The sequence below is a fragment of the Pan paniscus genome, chromosome 18, assembly GCF_029289425.2.
Source record: "Pan paniscus chromosome 18, NHGRI_mPanPan1-v2.0_pri, whole genome shotgun sequence".
Lineage (NCBI taxonomy): Eukaryota > Metazoa > Chordata > Mammalia > Primates > Hominidae > Pan > Pan paniscus.
In genome coordinates, this window is record NC_073267.2 from 16,077,451 (window position 1) to 16,096,964 (window position 19,514).

Here is a 19,514-nt window from a genome sequence, read left to right on the forward strand (position 1 = left end):
TTTTGAGACGGAGTCTCAGTATGTCGCACAGGCTTGAGTGCAATGGCGCAACCTCGGCTCACTGCAACCTCTGCCTCCTGGGTTCAAGAGATTCTCCTGCCTCAGCCTCCCAAGTAGCAGGGATTACAAGCGCTCGCCACCACGCCCGGCTAATTTTTGTGTTTTTAGTAGAGACAGGGTTTCACCATGTTCGCCAGGCTGGTCTCGAACTCCTGACCTCAGGTGATCCGCCCGCCTCAGCCTCCCAAAGTGCTGGGATTACAGGTGTGAGCCACCATGCCTGGCTTATCATTATTTTTTAATGCCCAAAATGAAGTGAAAGGAAATGAGGCAAAATGTAAATAATAATGATTTTGTCTATATGGTGCTATTTTACTTGTATACTTTTCCAGCTTCCAAAATTTGTTTCCACTGCTTTATATTCCTCTGTATGTTCCAATTTTTTTAATGAGCATATTTTGCCTTTTTTTCTATTTTTAATGATATATAGTGTTAACTGAAGATTAGCCTAAAGCTGCCTCCTTACATATTTTAAGTTTGGCCTAAAGGTTTCTCTGTACGTGTTGCCAAGTCTCAGCCAATTCAAGCAGCCACCCTTCAACTACTCACAGGCAGCCAACTGTTCAAACCATGTGCAAATAAGACAAACGTCCAGCTGTAACCAATCCAACTGTTTCTGTACCTCACTTCCACTTTCTGTCCGTCACTTTCTTTTTCTGTCCATAAGCCCTTTCCAATCACGCAACAGTGCCACAGTCGCTGTAAACCTATTCTGGCTCAGGGGGCTGCCCAATTGACAAATTGTTCTATGCTCAATTAAACTCTGTTTAATTTGCCTTAAGTTGTTCTTTTCACAATATGTGTATATTTTTAAACATTTTTGTTAAGGTACAATAAACACAGAGAAAAGTGTACAGATTCTAAGCACACAGCACAGGGCTTGTCACAAATTGGGCACTGGTTACCCAACAGAATAGCACCAGCAAGCCAGAAGTGCCCTCACACTTGCTTCCAGTCACTAACACCCCAGGAGGATAAATATTATCCTGACTTCTAACAACATGCTTTACTTGAAAATCCCAATCTCATATTAATAAACTCAGATTCTTCTATGCAGACAATTAACATACAATGTAAACCTTAAAATCTCTTCTATTTATAAATGTGTAAGCTCTTTCATTTCGAATAAAATTTTTTTTTTTTTTTTGAGATGGAGTCTCACTCTGTCACCCAAGCTGAAGTGCAGTGGTGCAATCTTGGCTCACTGCTACCTCCACCTCCCAGGTTCAAGCGATTCTCCTGCCTCAGCCTCCCGAGTAGCTGGGATTACAGGTGTATGCCACCATTCCTGGCTAATTTTTTTCTATTTTTAGTAGAGATGCGGTTTCACCATGTTGGCCAGGTTGGTCTCGAACTCCTGACCTCAAGTGATCCACCCACCTCAGCCTCCCAAAATGCTGGAATTACAGCATGAGCAACTGCGCCCAGCCTCGAATAAAATATTTTTAAATGTTGCTGCAGAAGAGAAAAACCCCCAAAACCAAAAGTCATAAACAGTAAGAAGAGACATCTAGGTGTGAAACTATCATCAATTGTAAGTGCGTAAAACCTACAGAGTAAAAATAATAATAAAACTTATAGAGTAGAAGCTGAAATACTGATTCCAATGCTTCTTTAGCAAAAATGAGATACAGCTTCAATACTAACACAGAAGCTAACATGTCAAGATGTCCCTTAAGTCTTATTTCAATTTGGTCTTTCACGACTATTACAGAACCTCACCTACTAGGTGGAGTTCCTTTTTTGATCTTTGACTATAAACTATTTCAGTCAAACAAAAAAAGATATGCTAAAAAACACTTACATACCTTCTAACCAGCTAAAGAAATTTAAAAAAATACAATTCAAGATGCTGGCGTACCCCGAAGTCCCCCTCCTCCCTCTTTCTCTAGAAGTCAGTATCATTTTGAACAGCGTCTGCTATTCCCATACGTGTCTTCATAATTTTTCTACATAAGACCGTATCCTCCCTGTCCCTACTAAAAATACAAAAATTAACTGGGCATGGTGGCAGGCGCCTGTAACCCCAGCTACTCAGGAGGCTGAGGCAGGAGAATCGCTTGAACCCAAGAGGCGGAGGTTGCAATGAGCCGAGAGCGCCCCACTGCACTCCAGCCTGGGCAACAAGAGCAAGACTTCATCTCAAAAAAAAGAGACTGTATCCTTAGCTAGGGGCAGTGGCACACGCCTGCAGTTCCAGATCCTTGGGAGGCCAAGGTGGAAGGATCACCTAAGGCCAGGAACCAGAGGCTGCAATGAGCCATGAATATGTCACTGTACTCTAGCCTGGGCAACAGAGCAAGACCCTGTTGCAAAAAAAAAAAAAAAAAGACTGTATCTGGCCGAGTGCACTGGTTTATACCTGTAATCCCACCACTTTGAGAGCCCGAGGCTGGTGGATCATTTGAGGCTAGGAGTTCGAGACCAGCCTGGCCAACATGGCAAAATCCCATATATACTAAAAATACAAAAATTAGCTGGGCGTGGTGGCACATCCCTGTAATTCAGCTGCTCAGGAGACTGAAGCCGGAGACTCGCTTGGACACAGAAGACCGAGGTTGCAATAAGCCAAGATCACGCCACTGCACTCCAGTCTTGACAACAGAGTGAGACTCCGTCTTTAAAAAAAAAAAAAGACTGTATCCATAAATGATTATCACAAGTATTTAAAATCATATTTCCTTCAACTCTGTTTTTAAATGTAGTTACATTGATATATGTAGCTCTGGTTCATTCATTACTGCTGACATATAGCAGCCTATTGTATGATGGAACCCCAATCCATTCTTCTCTTAAAAGGCATTTAGGTTGTTTACAATATTTTGCTATTACAAACAAAGCTGCAATAAACATTCTCATACATTCTCCTTGGTCACGCGTACCACAGTTTCTAGAATGTTTAGTATATTTACAGATTTCTGTTTCAGGCTGAAAAAAGAACAACAAATCAATCTCGTCAGGGCCTTCTGTTGTTGATTTAGTTTAAAATAGCTATAGTTAATAAAACAGATCTATTTCACAGCAGGAAGACAACACTGTCACCTAAAACTGAAACTAACACAAGCAACATCTGCTACAGTGAGGAGTTACACCTTATAAATAACTACCAAACTAAACAACAGCACCATTGGTTCTTCATCTGGTCCTGGAGAAACCATAAATTCTTTTCATATCCTAAATTGAAAAGCCCTACATCTGTCCCAAGACCAGCATATTATTGGCATGGCTATAGACGTAGCTGTCACACTCACCTCTTTCAACGCCCAGGTTGGATGAGTTGCGAGGATTTCATAATCTCCAGGCAGAACTTTAAAAAATGCAAACCTAAGACATAAAAAATAACCATTTAACTTTCTCCAAACAACCCAAGTATTTCTAATTCTATGACTAATGTTGGCAGCACAAGAAAACAATGTTGGAATTATCGCAAACTTCCATTAGCTTGTTAAATGAGCATGAATGAAATTCAATCCTTCACTGTACAAATCTGCATAAAAGAGCGCTTATTGAGCACTTACTGTGTGCCAAGAGGGGTGCTCCATGTGCTGATCGGAAAGAGGAGTGCTTACGTCTCCCTTAATCTCAAGGATTTCTGGCATAAAACCAATCCTTGTAGCACAGCAGGGACCAGTCACAGAACATTCGACTGGGTTTGACAGAGGTGACAGGCATGAACTGACAAGGAGAAGGGGACAGAAGTGTCCAAGGAAACACATGGGAAGGGAGAAGTGGGGTGAAAAAGAACAGAACAGATGCACAGGCTGAGGGGGACGCTGACCCAAGATGATGCAAATGACACAGGGCAGGGTAAACTATCACAAGCTTTGAATCCCAGAAAAAAGGCTTTAGAGAAACACAGATAAGTCATTCTGGGTTTTTGCACAAAGCTACTGAGATAAGAAACCAGCAGCTGATGAAAATTACTCTACTAGCCATAGACAGACTAACACCAGAGTGAGCCGAGCTAAAGCTGGAAATGCTGCTGCCAGTATACTAACATGTTTATCCCTTCAAATTTGTAAGGCAACTGACAAATGAGGAGGCTAAGTCCAGTGAAATGAACTAGAAAATGCATTTGATTTCTTCTTCTGTGGTATTTTATTGTATCAAATCTTGCCTGCAATAACTGGATAGGGCTTGGAAATCACATTACTACAAGTATTGGTAAGATTGAGCTTCTATTTCATTTTCATAATAGCCCAGTGCTACATGTTTCATTGTTTCAGTTAGTGCAGATGAAAGGTATTTAGAAGGCTCAAGACACTATTTTTTTCTAGTAAGGTCAACATCAAATTACTAGCCCAGAAAAAAAATGACAGCTCCATATTCCTGCTACACACCAGGGCTGGAGAGGCACCAGTCAAGCAGAAGTAAATGTTATTTCAAAAATGAAAACTAGTTTCAACAATAATAACTTTAAAATTGAATAACTTACTGACAGACTCATTATAAACTTCTATTTTGCAATTTACTCAGTTTGTATATTAACGGAGTTAGTAATGATTTGAACGCTTTCGGAATTATCAGTTTGAACTATTCTGGTATTAATCTTGGCATATCTGTTAACATTTACAACTCAACTATATACATCCATTAAATAAATGCTTTAAATCTGACTCAGCAAGGTCAGCTAGGCATCTGTTCCAACTACAAAGCAGTTTTGCTATAATAATGATAATGATTTTTTCTAATCATAACTGAGCTAACCTATTTGAGCTAATATGCCAGGCAGCTTGAAGTAATATTAATTTCATCTTTCCAGTACCTTAGGAGATAGGTTCCACAATTATCTTCATTTACAAAAGAGGAAACTGAGGCACAGAGGGGTTAAGGAACTTGCCCTAGGTCAACCAGCCAGCAAATGGGGGAGCTGGGATTCAAGTCCAGGCTGGCAGGCTCCAGAGCCAGGCTGAGCTGCTAAATGAAGACCCACTAAGCCCCAGGCCTTGAAGCAGGTGCTTTATGGGTATTAACTCTTTTTTTGTTTGTTTCAGACAGGGTCTTGCTCTGCTGCCGAGGCTGGAGCACAGTGGCACATGATCATGGCTCACTGCAGCCTCAACCTTCCAGGCTCAAGCAATCCTCCCGCCTCAGCCTCCCGAGTAGCTGCGACCACAGGAGCATGCCACCACACCCAGCTAATTGTTTTCCCCCGTGGGACTCTACTTGATATAATTTTTAAAATTATTTGTGGAGATTGAGTCTCCCTATGTTGTCCAGGCTGGTCTCGAACTCCTGAACTCAAGTGATCCTCCCATCCTGGCCTCCCAAAGTGCTGGCATTATAGGTGCAAGCCAATATGCCTGGCCAGTATGAACTCATATTTAATCATCCCATCAATGCTAGGCAAGATGGGTCAAATGGATTCCATTTCACATGTGGGGAACTCAGCACTCTGAGGGGCATGAACTCACCCAAAGTTAAGAGGCTGAATCAGGATCTGAACCCAGAACTCCCTGAATCCAAACTCCCAAACCCAGCTCCATGACCCCTGTCAGAGCCCGGCTCTAAGGCAACACTAACAGACAGGACGCTACTCACTTTCCGCCAGGCCGTGTAACTGTGGACTGGATCTTTGCTTTGGTCCCAGTGTTTCTCAGAGACACCTGAACTCCCGCAGGACCCAGGGGCTGCCCTTTGCTGAGGACCTGCCATGGAGAAGAAAGTTAGGGCCCACCCAGCAAAGCACCCTCCTCTCAAAGCACTGGCAGTCCTGCTTACAACTCCCAGGTGGAGCCAGGAACCCTCTTCGGGTCAAGAATCCCATTGAAAAGATGATATAAATCATGGATATGTTTCCTGGGGATGAGGTGGGAGAGGGAACAGTAACAGTAAAATAAGACTCTATTTCAATGAATCTAAGACATCATCAGTTATAGATTCACCATTATTGGTCTGGGTGGGTGTGGTGGCTCACGCCTGTAATCCCAGCACTTTGGGAGGCTGAGGCAGGCAGACCACTTGAGGTCAGGAGTTTGAGACCAGCCTGGCCAACATGGTGAAACCCTGTCTCTACTAAAAATACAAAAATTAGCTGGGCGTCATGGCACATGCTTGTAATCCCAGCTACTCCTGAGGCTGAGGCAGGAGAATCACTTGAACCCAGGAGGCGGAGGTTGCAGTAAGCTGCAATCGTGCCACTGCACTCCAGCCTGGGTGACAGAGGGAGACTCCATTTCAAAAAAAAAAAAAAAAAAAGTAAATATACATAAAAATAAAAATATAAAAATTAGCTGGGTCAGGTGGCACATGCCTGTAATCCCAGCTACTGGGGAGGTTGAGGCAGGAGAATTGCTCGAACCCAGGAGGTGGAGGTTGTGGTGAAAGAGACTGCGCTACTGCACTCCAGCTTAGGCCACAGAGCGAGACTCTGTCTCAAAAAAATAAATAAATAAAAATAAAAATAAAAAAAGATTCACCATTATTTTGCAAACCATCGATAAAGAAAAAACTACCCAAGATCCCCATCTCTAACAAGAAGCCCACACATACAGCTGGGATGGCAGGGCCTCCCCCTCACCGCAAAGGTAGAGGAGAAAGAAGCCCATCATGAAGAGAAAGACAGGAAGGAAGGAAGCACATCTCAACCTCAGGCACAGGGCGGGTGGAGGAAAAACGACTCTCCCCTGAGAATCTGAATCGCGGGAGCTGGGGCACACACCCGTTAGGACTCTAAATTCACACCACTATGGCGGTCCAAAAAAATCTCAGAACTTAAATGATGGGAATCCTCCTAGGTAAGTGTCAGAAGCAGATGCACGCTCTCTCTGGGAGAAGCTGACTTCAATTCACCCACAGGGACAGCAAGATGCCACAAGGCTTAGAGAGTGCATCCTTCCAATTCGGCATCCCTGTAAAAGGCCATCCCTGACATAAACACTAACAGCGGCTGGGTGCTCAGCGTACACCAGTAATCCCAGCACTATGGGAGGTGGAGGCAGGCAGATCACCTGAGGTCAGGAGTTTGAGACCAGCCTGGCCAACACAGCAAAAGCCCATCTCTACTGAAAATACAAAAATTAGCCAGGCATGGTGGCACACACTTGTAATCCTAGCTACTCGGGAGGGTGAAGGAGCGGGAGGGTGAGGCAGGAGAATCACTTGAACCTGGGAGGTGGAGGCTGCAGTGAGTCAAGATTGCACCACTGCACTCCAGTCTGGGCAACAGAGCAAGACCCTGTCTCAAAATAAAAAATAAAAAAATAAAAACACCAACAGCCTATGCTCTGGGAGCAGAGGGGATGACCAGCAACCTCAATCTCACTCCTAAATACACCTGCTGTGTTCTACACAGGATGAAGTACAGAGTTCACAGGCTCACTTGCCACTTATCCATGGGTCCCCTGTGGGATCAAAGTCCCCAGGTTAAAGTATCCTGCATTTTTTTTTAAAAAGGATTTAGTATACATTATAGAGTGAACAGGAAAAATAATCAAGTTCCAAAGACAAACCTTGCCATTCACAGAGAACCCAGTGAAGACAAAGTTGATGTCCCCGCCCTTTGTGCAGATGTCACTGACTCCATCCACATGGAGTTCCACGGTCGTCGGCTCTGAGGAACGAAGCAGGGGAGGAAACGGGGGCACAAGACACAAAGGCAAGTTTTGGGGTACAGTGAACCTAAGTAGAACGTATTTTTATTATTCAGATTTCATTTTACTTTTGAACACTTAATACACTTAATACACTCGTGTGTTTCCAAATCCAAAGGTACAAAAAAGTATTCTGGGAAAAGTCTCCCTCTCACCCCTATCCCCCTAGCCTCCTGGTTTCCTGCCCCAGAGGGAATTCGTGTTTAGAGTATAAAATAATTTTACAACGCCTTTCAGCTAAGTTATATCTCAGAGTTCCAGTGAAAATTTAGTGAGCACCAAATAATTTTATTTCCTGAATGCTCATCACCGACCAGGCACTGAGCTGAGTGCCTTTAATCCTCACAATTATCTTAAGAGACAGGCAGTAATAGCTGCAATTTACTGAGGGGAAATTAAGGCACAGAAAGGTTAAAGGAGCTCCCAAGATCACAGAGCTTCTGAGTGACAGAGCCCCAATTCGACCATAAAAGTCTGGCTCTGGATCTGTTCTCTGACCAAGGACATGAGCTCAGCCATATTAAACCAGGAACACAAACTCCAGAGCCACAGGGGCCTCATGGGTTCGAAGTGAGCGGAGCATCCTCAGGGGGACTGTGGCAAATTGAAAGGAGACAACCGCCACTCAAGTCTGCCAACCACTACCATGCTTTGCCAGAGCTTCCAACTTCTCCGAAAAACTGGAAATCTGGATTTTATATACCATCTCTTGATTTTTCAATATCAGCAATTAACTCCATTTTTTAACTGAAGAGTTCATCATAATAGGGGTTAAGGTTGAGTTTTTGAAAGGTTAGGAAGAATATGGAGTAATGAGTAGAGAAAAAAATGGAAAACCATGAGATGAGATTTTCAGTTAAGAGGAATTACACACATGCTTGCACGCGTACATGCACGCACACACACACACACACACACACACACACAAAGACTCCAATAAAAAATGGGCAAAAGACTTGAACAGGAATTTACAAAAATAGCTAGCCCATGGCAAATAAACATAAACATACGAAAAAGTGTGCAACCTCATTGGCCATCAGTGGAATGTAAATCAAGGCCACAGTGAGATAATACCACACCCCTACCAGAAGGGCTAAAATTAAAAAAAACTGACGATACCAAGTGTAGGTTAGGATGTGGAGCAATGGAAACCCTTGTACACTGCTGGGAGAACACAAACTGGTGCATCCACTTTGGATGTCTGCAAACACCTAAAGCTGAGCATGTATCAGCTCTATGGCTCAGCAACTTTACTCCTGTGATATACTCAGCAAAAATGCAGACACACATGTATCAAAATATACATACAAGAATGTTCACAGGAGCACTACTCTTAGTGGCCAAAATCGGTAAGCAACTCAAATGGCCATCAACAGTAGAAGAGATCACTGATACAAAATATGAATATAAAATATAAATATAGGCCAGGAATGGTGGCTCTTGCCTATAATCCCAACACTTTGGGTGGCCAAAGCGGGCAGATCACTTGAGGTCAGGAGTTCAAGACCAGCCTGGGTCAACATGATGAAACCCCATCTCTACTAAAAATACAAAAATTAGCTGGGTGTGGTGGTGCACACCTGTAATCTCATCTACTGAGGAGGCTGAGGCACAAGAATTGCTTGAACCCGGGCAGAAGTTGCAGTGAACCGAGATCACACTCCAGCCTGGGCAGCAGAGCAAGACTCAGTCTCAAAAAAAAGAAAAAAAGAAAAGAAAATATAAATATTTTATAAAATTTTTTATATTTATGCATCAGAATTCTGAACAGCAAAGAGAATGAACTAAAGCTACAAATGATACAGATAAAGTTCATAATGTTGAGTGAAAGAAACCAGATATTAAAAAGTTCCCTGCATGATAGCATTTGTATAAAGTTCAAAACAGACCAAATGGATCTCTCATTTGTAGAAGGTCAGGGTGGTGGTCACCTGGAGGGTGGGGCGGGATGGCTAATGAGCACCCAGGATGGGGACTTCTGGGGTGCTGGTGAAGTGCTATCTTATCATCTGGATGGTGGATACATGGGTGTGTTCACTTAGTGAAAATTCATCCAAGGCACTTTTCTGAAAGTATAATTCAATTAAAAAGCTTATCAACAGCACCAGTTGGGGGTAGGGTAGGGGGTGGCAAACACAACACTCCTCCAGGCCACCAATCCGGACTTCTGCTTTGGCCATGCGCAGGGCTGCATTCCTCTCCAGCTTTCTGGAACGTACCAGCCAGGCACCCCCCGCCCTACCCCTGACTACAAACTGATAAAAGAGCTGCTCTCACAGAGCCAAATTAGCTGTCAGCTGCCTGGGCCTCATTTTAGCCTTGGCGATGGCAGGTGCTAAATTCTTCCTTGTCTAATGCATGAGCAAGCCTGATATCAACAACGGTGATCCCTACTCCTCTCCCCAAGCCATGGACTGGGGTCACCCACACCTGCTCTACTGAAACATCAAGAGTCTCTCCTCTTCAAAAATGTAAACTACATCAAAACAGACCCTCTCTTCTGATCTCAACCCCATCCCCAACTCCCCAGCTATGCTTGAAGGCAGTTATATGAGGAAAGTTTGGAGCTTTTATTGGGATGTGTGCAGAAGGGCTGTTTCTGAATACTGAGTACTTGCTAATGACGTGCCAGCCACTCTGAACACTCAGTATTGGTTTATTAATCCTCCAAGTACCCAGTGGGGCAGGGACTATAACTACCCTTGCTCGACAGTGAGGAGCCAGGCTGACACGGGGGAGGTAACTTGCCCAAAGTTATTTAACTGGTAAGGTATAAGGCTGACAGTCTTCTCATCTCATGGGACATAAATCTGGATTTTTATGACAAATCTCACAATCTTTAAATGTTTCAATTAATTCCATAAAAAATTAAAAAACTGAGGGGGCTAAAAAAGAAGCCATCCTGGGACGGGAACCAAGTCCCCACTCTTGATTTCTATACTGTTCCACGGCCACGTAATGAGTGAAACTGCAAGGGAAGAGTTTCCAGAAAGGTAGAAGAAAAGATGTCTATTTTTCAAAGGTGACAGAAAGTCTTAAGGTAGATTAAGGTAAATCCGAACTAAACCAGAGTGACGGGGGCAAGGAGGGGAGGAATACAAACCCTCTTCCGTACTGGAAATGATCCTTAACATTTTAATAGTTTATGCACTCTGCTAGCCTAAATTAATATTCGGCATATCATCTAATCTTTTACAAAGAATGTCTAGTGATTCAGTTAACTTACCAAAACTCTACCCTAGGGGAGGCTCAATCTTCAGAATGAAATCCCCCTAAAAGGAAAAAAAGAAAATGTAATTTCAAGAAATGAGAATTGTGACTCTGGCTTAATTTAGTTTAGTGTTATCATTTAATCTAAAATTTTTACACTGGAAATGAAATTCTAAGAGTAAGCCTTGTTCTTCTACATGGTACTGAGCACTGATTCTCTTCAGAAGCTACAAGCTGCAGCTGAACACCAGAAGTTTTCATCTAAACAATCAGAAGACAGTGCTGAAGCCCATTCATGAGTTCTAAAGACACTAGGTTCAGCCACTCACTGTCTTTTAGTACTAAACATACTATAATTCTATTAATTGAGTCTCCCATTAAGCCCTCACGTGCCTACAGTTGCACAAGTTAGCATGTATCTTCAGGAACTAAAGTCACCTCTTAAAACTAGATTTGGCCAGGCACAGTACCTCACACCTATAATCCCAACACTGTGGGAGGCCAAGGCAGGAGGGTCACTTGAGGCCAGGAGTTCAAGACCAGCCTAAGCAACATAGCAAGACCCCATCTGTACAAAAAATGTTCTTAAAAAATTAGCTGGGTGTGGTGGCAGGCGCCTACAGTCTTAGCTACTTAGGAGGAAGAGGCAGGAAGATCACTTGAGCCCAGGAGGTCAGTGCTGCAGTGAACCATAATTGTGCCCCTGCACTCCAGCATGGGCAGCAGAGGGAGATCCTGTCTCTAAACAATACATTAACTCATTAATTCAATAAATAAAACTAGATTTTACTTATCAACCCTGGTTTCTTTATTTTTCTTTTAGTTTTTTTTTTTTGAGATGGAGCCTCGCTCTGTTGCCCAGGCTGGAGTGAAGTGGTGCGATCTTGGCTCACTGCAACCTCCGTCTCCTGGGTTCAAGCGATTCTCCTGCCTCAGCCTCCCAAGTAGCTGGGACTACAGGCATCCATGTGACACCCGGCTAATTTTTTTGTATTTTAGTAGAGACGGGGTTGCACCATGTTGCCCAGGCTGGTCTCACACTCCTGAGCTCAGGCGATCCACCTGCCTCAACCTCCCAAAGTGCTAGGATTACAGGCATGAGCTACCATGTCCAGCCTCCTGGTTTCTTGAGACTGATACTGATACTATTTAAAAATTAATTAAATAGATTTCAGGACAGACCCAGCTAGTCCATCTCTAGAAATCAATCCTATGCATTCTGGATGAAGAGTTAAGTTCAAGAATATTTCCTGGTGTGTTATGTTAAAATTACTATTATTTTAAAATTGGGGAAAGTCTATATGTCCAAGTAGTTAAATAAATTACAGTTTGGGTTTGACTCTGACACACTATGCAGCGATTAAAAAGAAGTCAGTAGGCCGAGCATGGTGGCTCATGCCTGTAATCCCAGCACTCTGGGAGGCTGAGGTGGGTGGATCACCTGAGGTCAAGAGTTCAAAACAAGCCTGGCCAACATGGTGAAACACCATCTCTACTAAAAATTCAAAAAAAATTAGCTGGGCGTGGTGGTGGGTGCCTGTAATCCCAGCTACTTGGGAGGCTGAGGCAGAAGAATCACTGGAACCCAGGAGGCAGAGGTTGCAGTGAGCCGAGATCGCACCACTGCACTCCAGCCTGGCTGACAGAGTGAGACTCTGTCTCAAAAAAAAAAAAAAAAGTCAGTAGATCTATCTATGCTAATGTTGAAAGCACGCAAGAGGAAAAAACCAAATGTCCCTCTGGTATTGAAAGCATTAACACAGGGGAAAAAATGAAACTGCAGAATAAATCCTATTGTTTGATTTCAATTGCATTAAAAAATATATCAAAATCAAAACTATGTATATTGACTATTTTTGCAACTTCCTATGAATCTGTATTTCCAAATAAAAGGTTTATATGTGGGAGGATGGGATTGTATAGAGGTGTTTGTGGATACATATCTATGTGCATGTGTGCTTGCGTGTATTTGCATATATACATATGCATGTGTACCCGTGGATATCTGAATAACTATAAATAGAAAGCAATCTGTTAGGATGCACATCAAAATTTTATAAGAGGGCCGGAAACACTGGCTCACACCTGTAATCCCAGCACTTTGGGAGGCTGAGGCAGGTGGTTCAATTGAGGTCAGGAGTTCGAGACCAGCCTGGCCAACATGGCAAAACCCCGTCACTATTAAAAATACAAAACATTAGCTGGGTGTAGTGGCAGGTGCCTGTAATCCCAGCTATTGGGGAGGCCGAGGAAGGAAAATGGCTTGAACCTAGGGGGTGGAGGTTGGAGTGAGGCAAGATCACACCACTGCACTCCAGCCTGGGCGACAGAGCGAGACTCCATCTCAAAAGAAGAAAAAAAAAAAACAAAAAAAAAAACCTTTATCAGATTATCAGAGGTTATCACTACAGAGGGAGGTAAAATTGGAGGGAAAAGGGTACAAATTTATTTCACATACTTCTAAAGACATTGACTTTCTTTTTCACAAAGTTCATGAATTCATGTATTACTTGTACAATTGTTTTAACAATACTTTAAGCTGCTTGCAAGTAACGGGTTCCATGAAATCAGAGTTTCTCAGCCCTGGCACTACTGACATCTGGGCCGTCGTAGGCAGCACTGTAGCGCATTTAGCTCCACGCCTGGCCACTACTCACTGGGTGACTGTAGCACACAGCCACAGATGTCACAACAAAAACGTCTCTAGACATTGTCAAATGGCCCTAAACACAGAGAGAGCCACTGTATTCGTCAAGGCAGTTTGTAAGTTGTCTCCCTCCAAATGTGGCTAGGATTATCATATTCCACTAATAATTTACAAAACAGATGAGCATTTGCTAGTGTAGGAAAGGGCATGGTTAGTGCAGCCTGGTGAGGCACACTAGTGACTTCCCATCATAAGTGACAAGCAGTCCCCTCTTACCTTATCATACAAAGGGATCATAAAGTAACCATTATTAGGGGCACAGTCTGTTTGGTATTTCAAAGTCCCATGCTTGGTGTACAGCTTTATCTGGAAAGGAAGGAAGGAAAACAGAAATCATAACATTGCCTTTGGGAATTAACTACACGTTACACCTGAATGCACTCAGTCAGTATACATTCACTGAGGACCTATTATATACCAGCTTTTAACACGGGGCATTACTGGACACGGGACAGAGGGAAATCAACAAACTCTCTCCCAAATCATGTGACTCAATGTTTTTCAGATTAGAAACCACCTACAGCCTATTACAATGCCTTATTTTTCAATGCTTTTCTGTGTATTTTAGTGGCTGTCTCTAGGTTGCTCGTGTAAGTTTCTGGGTCTAAAACAAATTTGCAAACTCTGCCATTAGTAAGGTGCTTATTAACATGCAAATTCCTGGCTGGGCACGGTGGCTCATGCCAGTACTCCCAGCACTTCAGGAGGCTGAGGTGGGCAGATCACTTAAGGTCAGGAATTTGAGACCAGCCTGGCCAACAAGGTGAAACCCTGTCCCTACTAAAAATACAAAAAAAGTTACCCAGGCATGGTGGCAGGCACCGGTAGTCCCAGGTACTTGGGAGGCTGAGGCAGGAAAATTGTTTGAACTCAGGAGGCGGAGGTTGCAGTGAGCCAAGATCATGCCACAGCACTCCAGCCTGGGAGACAGAGCAAGACTCCGTCTCAAAAATAATAATAAAAAAAAATAAAGTAAAATAAATTGCAAATTCCTGGGGCCCACCTCTATTTCTCAACTAAAGGTCTGGAATGAGGGCCAGAAATCTTCCTTACTAACTCTGAATAATTTCAAATACTTGGAGCAACATTCATCTAGAAACTTAATTTTCTCATTACTTTCATTCTCAGAAGAAAAAGAGACTAAAAAGACATTTAATATCTGTCCTCTCTTCAAGGACTCTCTAAAACTCTTACATTCTGAGCATTACCAGACACGAAGTGTTAACCCAGTAAGATGCCCAAATGCCATCTGAGTCTTCCACGTGTTGCGTGGCCTTGGGCAAGCTCGTGTTCGGTTTCTTCAGGTGTAGACACAGAGCCACTCCTTTTCATGTGGTTGTACAGATTCACATCAATGCATATTAAGCACCTGCTACAGAATATGGATTCAAAGAAAAATCAGTTTGCGGCCAGGCATGGTGGCTCATGCCTGTAATCCCAGCACTTTGGGAGGCCAAAGAAGGAGGATCACTTGAGCCCAGGAGACCAGCCTGGACAACATAGCCACACCTCATCCCTACTAGAAAAAAAATTAGCTAGGCATGATGGCACGTGCCTGTAGCCTCAGCTACTCAGGAGGCCGAGGCAGGAGGACTGCTTGAGGCCAGGAGTCAGAGGCTTTGGTGAGCTATGATGGTGCCACTGTACTCCAGCCTGAGCAACAGTGTGAGACCCTGCCTCAAAATAAAACAAGTAAAATGGAAAAAGCAGTTTGTATTACTATTTAATATCTCTCTCTGAAGAAAAAGGCAACACAGTGTAATACGTAGGGAACATACCGGGCTCAAGGAAAATTTCCTAAATGTACCTGCACAGCTCAACCACTCTGAGGCTCAGTTTCCATGTCGGTAAAAGGAAGCAGTTGGGTCTCATGCACCTAAAAGCCTCACCTCCAAAATGCTAATGCTCTATGACCATGAAACAAACCATGACACGAGCTGCAATGAAACAGTCGAATCTTACCAGCTAAGAAGATGTACAAAGTGACTAACTCATAAAATGAACATTTGAACATTTGGGAAAGGACTCGTGTGAAATAAGGTTAAGCCTGTATGTAAAGTTCTCTGAGGTCAGTGACCACAACTTCATTCCCCAGTGCCTGAGACAGTGTCTTGCTTACTCTAGGTACTCAGTGAATTTGCTACAGGTGACAAAGAGATTCAGATGCATGCATTTAAGGCAGGGACTGGAAATTCACCAGCCTAGACCGGTTAGGGAGGCAACATCAAGGGGCATTCATCCAAAAGGATTCAGATCACTACAAAACCCAAGCCAAGTGTGGCAGCCTAAAGATCGGCTGGTTTTCCAGAGAAATAAAGAACCCAGTTTTTAATGTGAAACCTGCTGATTGTTAAAGTATTAGCAACCAGTATAATTTTTTTTTTTAACAGTAAGGTCCCTGTTAGAGAACAAAATGTCAGTCTCATGAAAGTATGGAGTTTTGTCTGTTCTGTTCACCGTACTGCTATATCCACACTGGGGACAAGGCTTCAGTATGTGCCGGGGCTCAGTAAATAGTTGTTGACTCAATGAACACGATGTAAAAACACTCAGGATGGGACAAAGCTAGAGAAGAATGGCGGCAGTTGCATAGGAACACAAAAAAACACAATCAAGAAATAACCGTGAAATATCATGATTATTTCTACATCTTTCATAAAGTACAATCAGGACACAGGATGGCAATGTAATCTACGTCAAGATGGCCAGTATGAAATATCTGATTTCAGAATCTGAATTACTTACGAAAGAATGAGTGTCCCACACCATCTGGACAGGCAGCCCTTGGGCTTAAGGAACACACTTTGAAATGGGTCACAAAACCTGTTCTCTGCTCTCAAGGTCACTATTAGTATTTGGGTGAGGGTGGAGGGGGGTGCCTGTCTTTTACTTCCTTCCAGAACCCCTGGAAACTACAAGTTGCAAGAGGCCTTACCGGCCTCTTGCATTTCAGCTTCTGAAATGCCCTGTGCCGTCTACAGCCATACCACCCTGAACGTGTCCTGTCCCCAGTGCAGACCTAGGAGGTGGCATAGGCACCCAGAAACATGTACCCAGGAAATCCTAGGAGCCCTGCCGCTGCCAGTGGGTAGATTCATTCAATGCCTGACCTCTGACCTCTTCAGACTGAAAAAGCAGCAAACAAGGGGGCCTTGAAGAAGATCACGGATCCGCTTGTTAAAGAAATGTATCTGCTGGGTTCCACTGTTTCTCTCCCAACACCATCCTATAGGTACAAAAACTGAAACCTAGAGCAAGGGCAGGTCGCAGAGCTGGTGGGGTGTGGAACTGACTCCCTACCCCTCCCTCAATCCTCAGCAGCCCGCTTTGCAGAACACAGAGCTTCACCCTTCACTGCCAGCCCTGGAACAGCTCAAAGGTGCTTTCAGACGATCTTTGGGGTCTTATTCCCCAATCCCTCTCTTTGGCATTTCCCAGCCTCTTCCTTCGTTTTCTCCTAAATTACCTCCGAGGCACCCGCTCTTTTCCTCTTCCTTGTCCTACTCCACCATAAATCCCCTCCCAAAAATGAGGCCCAGGCCTTGCTCTGGTCCCCTCCCATCTACCGGGACAAATGACATTCTGCCCCTACCTCCATCCATCCCTTTCCTCTTTACGGGAACCTTTCTGGGTCATAATCCCACCGGGCTGATAAACATTTAACAGGACTTTACAACTTAATTTAAAAAAAAAAAAAAAAAAAAAAAAAAAAAACCTTCAGCACAAATCTCTAGGGTAATTCCATTAACTACTCATTAAGGCAATCAGGGCAGCTGGCAACTCTCCATTTTCAGAAGTGGAGGGGAGCCGGAGAAATAAAAAATAGCTTTCCGGCCCCAGGGTTGCCAATACTGATCTACTAGGTCAGAATCTATGGGATGGGAATTGACGCTCTTTAAAATCATGCCGCGGGGTTTGGAGGAGCAGTGGATTAGAACTTCGGGGGGTTCTGGGCTGTGGAGTTTGGGGGATAAGACATGTGGTCTCTAGGTTCTGGAATGTGGGTTTGGGGAAATCTGAGTTTCAGGGGGTCTGATTCGAGGAGATCTCAAGTCTAAGTTTTAAAGAAATGGAGTCTGGGCTCCAGGGAATTTAGGGTCTGGGTTTTGAGGATCTGGGGTCTGTGTTCCGGGGATCTGGAGTCGGGGTTTTGAAGAACCTGAGGTCTGGCACCCCCTCAGTCCTTAGACGACCCCATGATAAGAACCTCCCCTCCAGCGCGACCGGGGAGGGGCTGCAGGGAGCCCGCGGACAGCATAGCCTCGGAAGAGGTAAGGGCTCCAAGGACTCCACACCGCCCGGTGTCAGAGACGAGGCCAGCGCGGCCCAGAGAGGCTGAACCACCGGCCCGGCGACTCGGCGCCGGGCAGCGGGGCGGGCGCTGACCTCGATGAGCGAGTAGTTGATCTCCACGTCCGACTTGACGAAGCCACCGCAGCCCACCACGATGTCCTCCGAGCCGTGCGCCGGCCCCACGCCGCTCAGCAGCAGCACCACCGCGGCGGTGACCACCGCGGGCCCCAGCGGCCCCGCGCCCTGGCCCACCAGCATGGCCCGACCTCCCCCAGCTAGACCAACCGCCGGCAGCCGGGTCCCGCCCCTCACACTGCACGCTGCAGGCTCCTTCCTCCTCCTAGGCCGGCTGACAGCCCAGGCCCCGCCCCGCCGCCGCCGCCAGCCGCCGCCGCCGCGCACGCGCGCTTCGACCCCACGGTCACAGCCCCAGAGGAGAGAACTAAGGCGCATGCTCAGCAAGGAAACGAGACCATCTCTGCCCTCTAGAGGCCTGGAGGACTCCGCGCAACATCTTGCTGGTGCAACGCAAGGTGCATGCCTACAGGGAGAAGCTCCAAAGATGAATTCTACTTTAGAATTCACCATCACAGCTGGAAAGGACGGGAGATTTTGTTGGTGGAATTATCTAACAACTTTCTCAAATCTTTCTGACCCATATATTTCGCAGGTAAAATATATAATCTCACAAAAAGCTTTGGGACCGGGTGTGTGGCTCACGCCTGTAATCCCAGCACTTTGGGAGGCTGAGGTGGGTGGATCGCTTGAGCCCAGGAGTTTGAGACCAGCCTGGGCAATATGGCGAAACCCCATCTCTACACACACACACACACACACACACACACGCACACGCACACACACACACACGAAAAACGCTTTAGGAATTTGTGTAAGCTGGTGTATTTTTCCATGATAAATGATCGATACTTTTTTAAGCGAAACGTGTTAATGTTAGCATATTAAAGAAAGTATGTAGGATTTATTTTAATCCTAGCTCTAATAACATGTGCCTAGAAACAAATTATGATGAGTTTTCTTCCCCTAAGGAAGAAGTGCATGCAGTCAGTATACTTTGAATTAGCTCTGCAAGATGAAACATGATTTGCCTGAAAACAAGCTCAAATCCAGCATATTTTGTCCCAAGAGTGAATTCATATGTACACTGAATTTAACTACCAGTCACCACATCAGAATACACACCAAAGAGGCCGGGCACAGTGGCTCACGCCTGTAATCCCAGCACTTTGGGAGGCCGAGGCTGGCAGATCATGAGGTCACGAGATCGAGACCATCCTGGCTAACACGGTGAAACCCCATCTCTACTAAAAATATAAAAAATTAGCCGGGCGTGGTGGCGGGCGCCTGTAGTACCAGCTACTCGGGAGGCTGAGGCAGGAGAATGGCGTGAACCTGGGAGGCGGAGCTTGCAGTGAGCCGAGATCGCACCCCTGCACTCCAGCCTGGGCGACAGAGCAAGACTGTGTCTCAAAATAAAATAAAATAAAATAAAATAAAAACACCAAAAAATTGCTTTTCTAACCTAATATTAGGATTTCCTCCATTTTGTCTCAAAAAAAAAAAAAGCTAGTGCTTTATTTTGATAGGTTTCGTATTTTGTTTCTAAATGACAAAGTAAGACTGAATTTCCCGCT

General features: G+C 44.5%; 2 protein-coding genes across 4 annotated transcripts in view; both read right to left on the reverse strand.

The window, feature by feature from the left end:
- Positions 1–7,612, reverse strand: part of LOC134729408 (BOS complex subunit NOMO3-like) — a 12,964-nt gene extending 5,352 nt beyond the window's left edge. The window contains exons 1-4 of the mRNA XM_063598427.1: positions 7,512–7,612; positions 5,602–5,708; positions 3,312–3,384; positions 2,423–2,678 (exon numbers count right to left, since the gene is read on the reverse strand). Coding sequence (XP_063454497.1) covers positions 2,423–2,464 — 42 coding nt within the window. The 5' untranslated portion in view covers positions 2,465–2,678; positions 3,312–3,384; positions 5,602–5,708; positions 7,512–7,612. The remainder of the gene's footprint in view (positions 1–2,422; positions 2,679–3,311; positions 3,385–5,601; positions 5,709–7,511) is intronic.
- A 26-nt stretch (positions 7,613–7,638) lies between these two features.
- On the reverse strand, positions 7,639–18,330 carry LOC134729407 (BOS complex subunit NOMO3-like). Of its 3 annotated transcripts, XM_063598426.1 has the most exons (4): positions 17,956–18,330; positions 13,786–13,875; positions 10,879–10,924; positions 7,639–9,718 (listed from the first exon to the last, which is right to left on the reverse strand). In XM_063598426.1, the coding sequence occupies exons 1-3, from the start codon at positions 18,313–18,315 to the stop codon at positions 10,886–10,888; spliced, it is 489 nt and encodes a 162-aa protein (XP_063454496.1). In that variant the 5' UTR covers positions 18,316–18,330; the 3' UTR covers positions 7,639–9,718; positions 10,879–10,885. The 3 variants fall into 3 exon arrangements, with proteins under 3 accessions (XP_063454496.1, XP_063454495.1, XP_063454494.1); XM_063598425.1 differs by lacking the exons at positions 7,639–9,718; positions 10,879–10,924 and adding an exon at positions 14,372–14,489 and having other exon boundaries at positions 13,800–13,875; XM_063598424.1 differs by lacking the exons at positions 7,639–9,718; positions 10,879–10,924; positions 13,786–13,875 and adding an exon at positions 13,964–14,489.
- Positions 18,331–19,514: the final 1,184 nt, after the last annotated feature.

Excerpts from the sequence above, each read along its gene's own strand:
- LOC134729407 (XM_063598424.1), bottom strand. The coding sequence starts at position 18,315 with ATGCGCCTTAGTTCTCTCCTCTGGGGCTGTGACCGTGGGGTCGAAGCG. Across the intron at positions 14,490-17,955 it reads TCAACTACTCGCTCATCGAG|GCTGGAGTGCTGTGGCATGA; the intron begins GTCAGCGCCCGC and ends TCTGTCTCCCAG.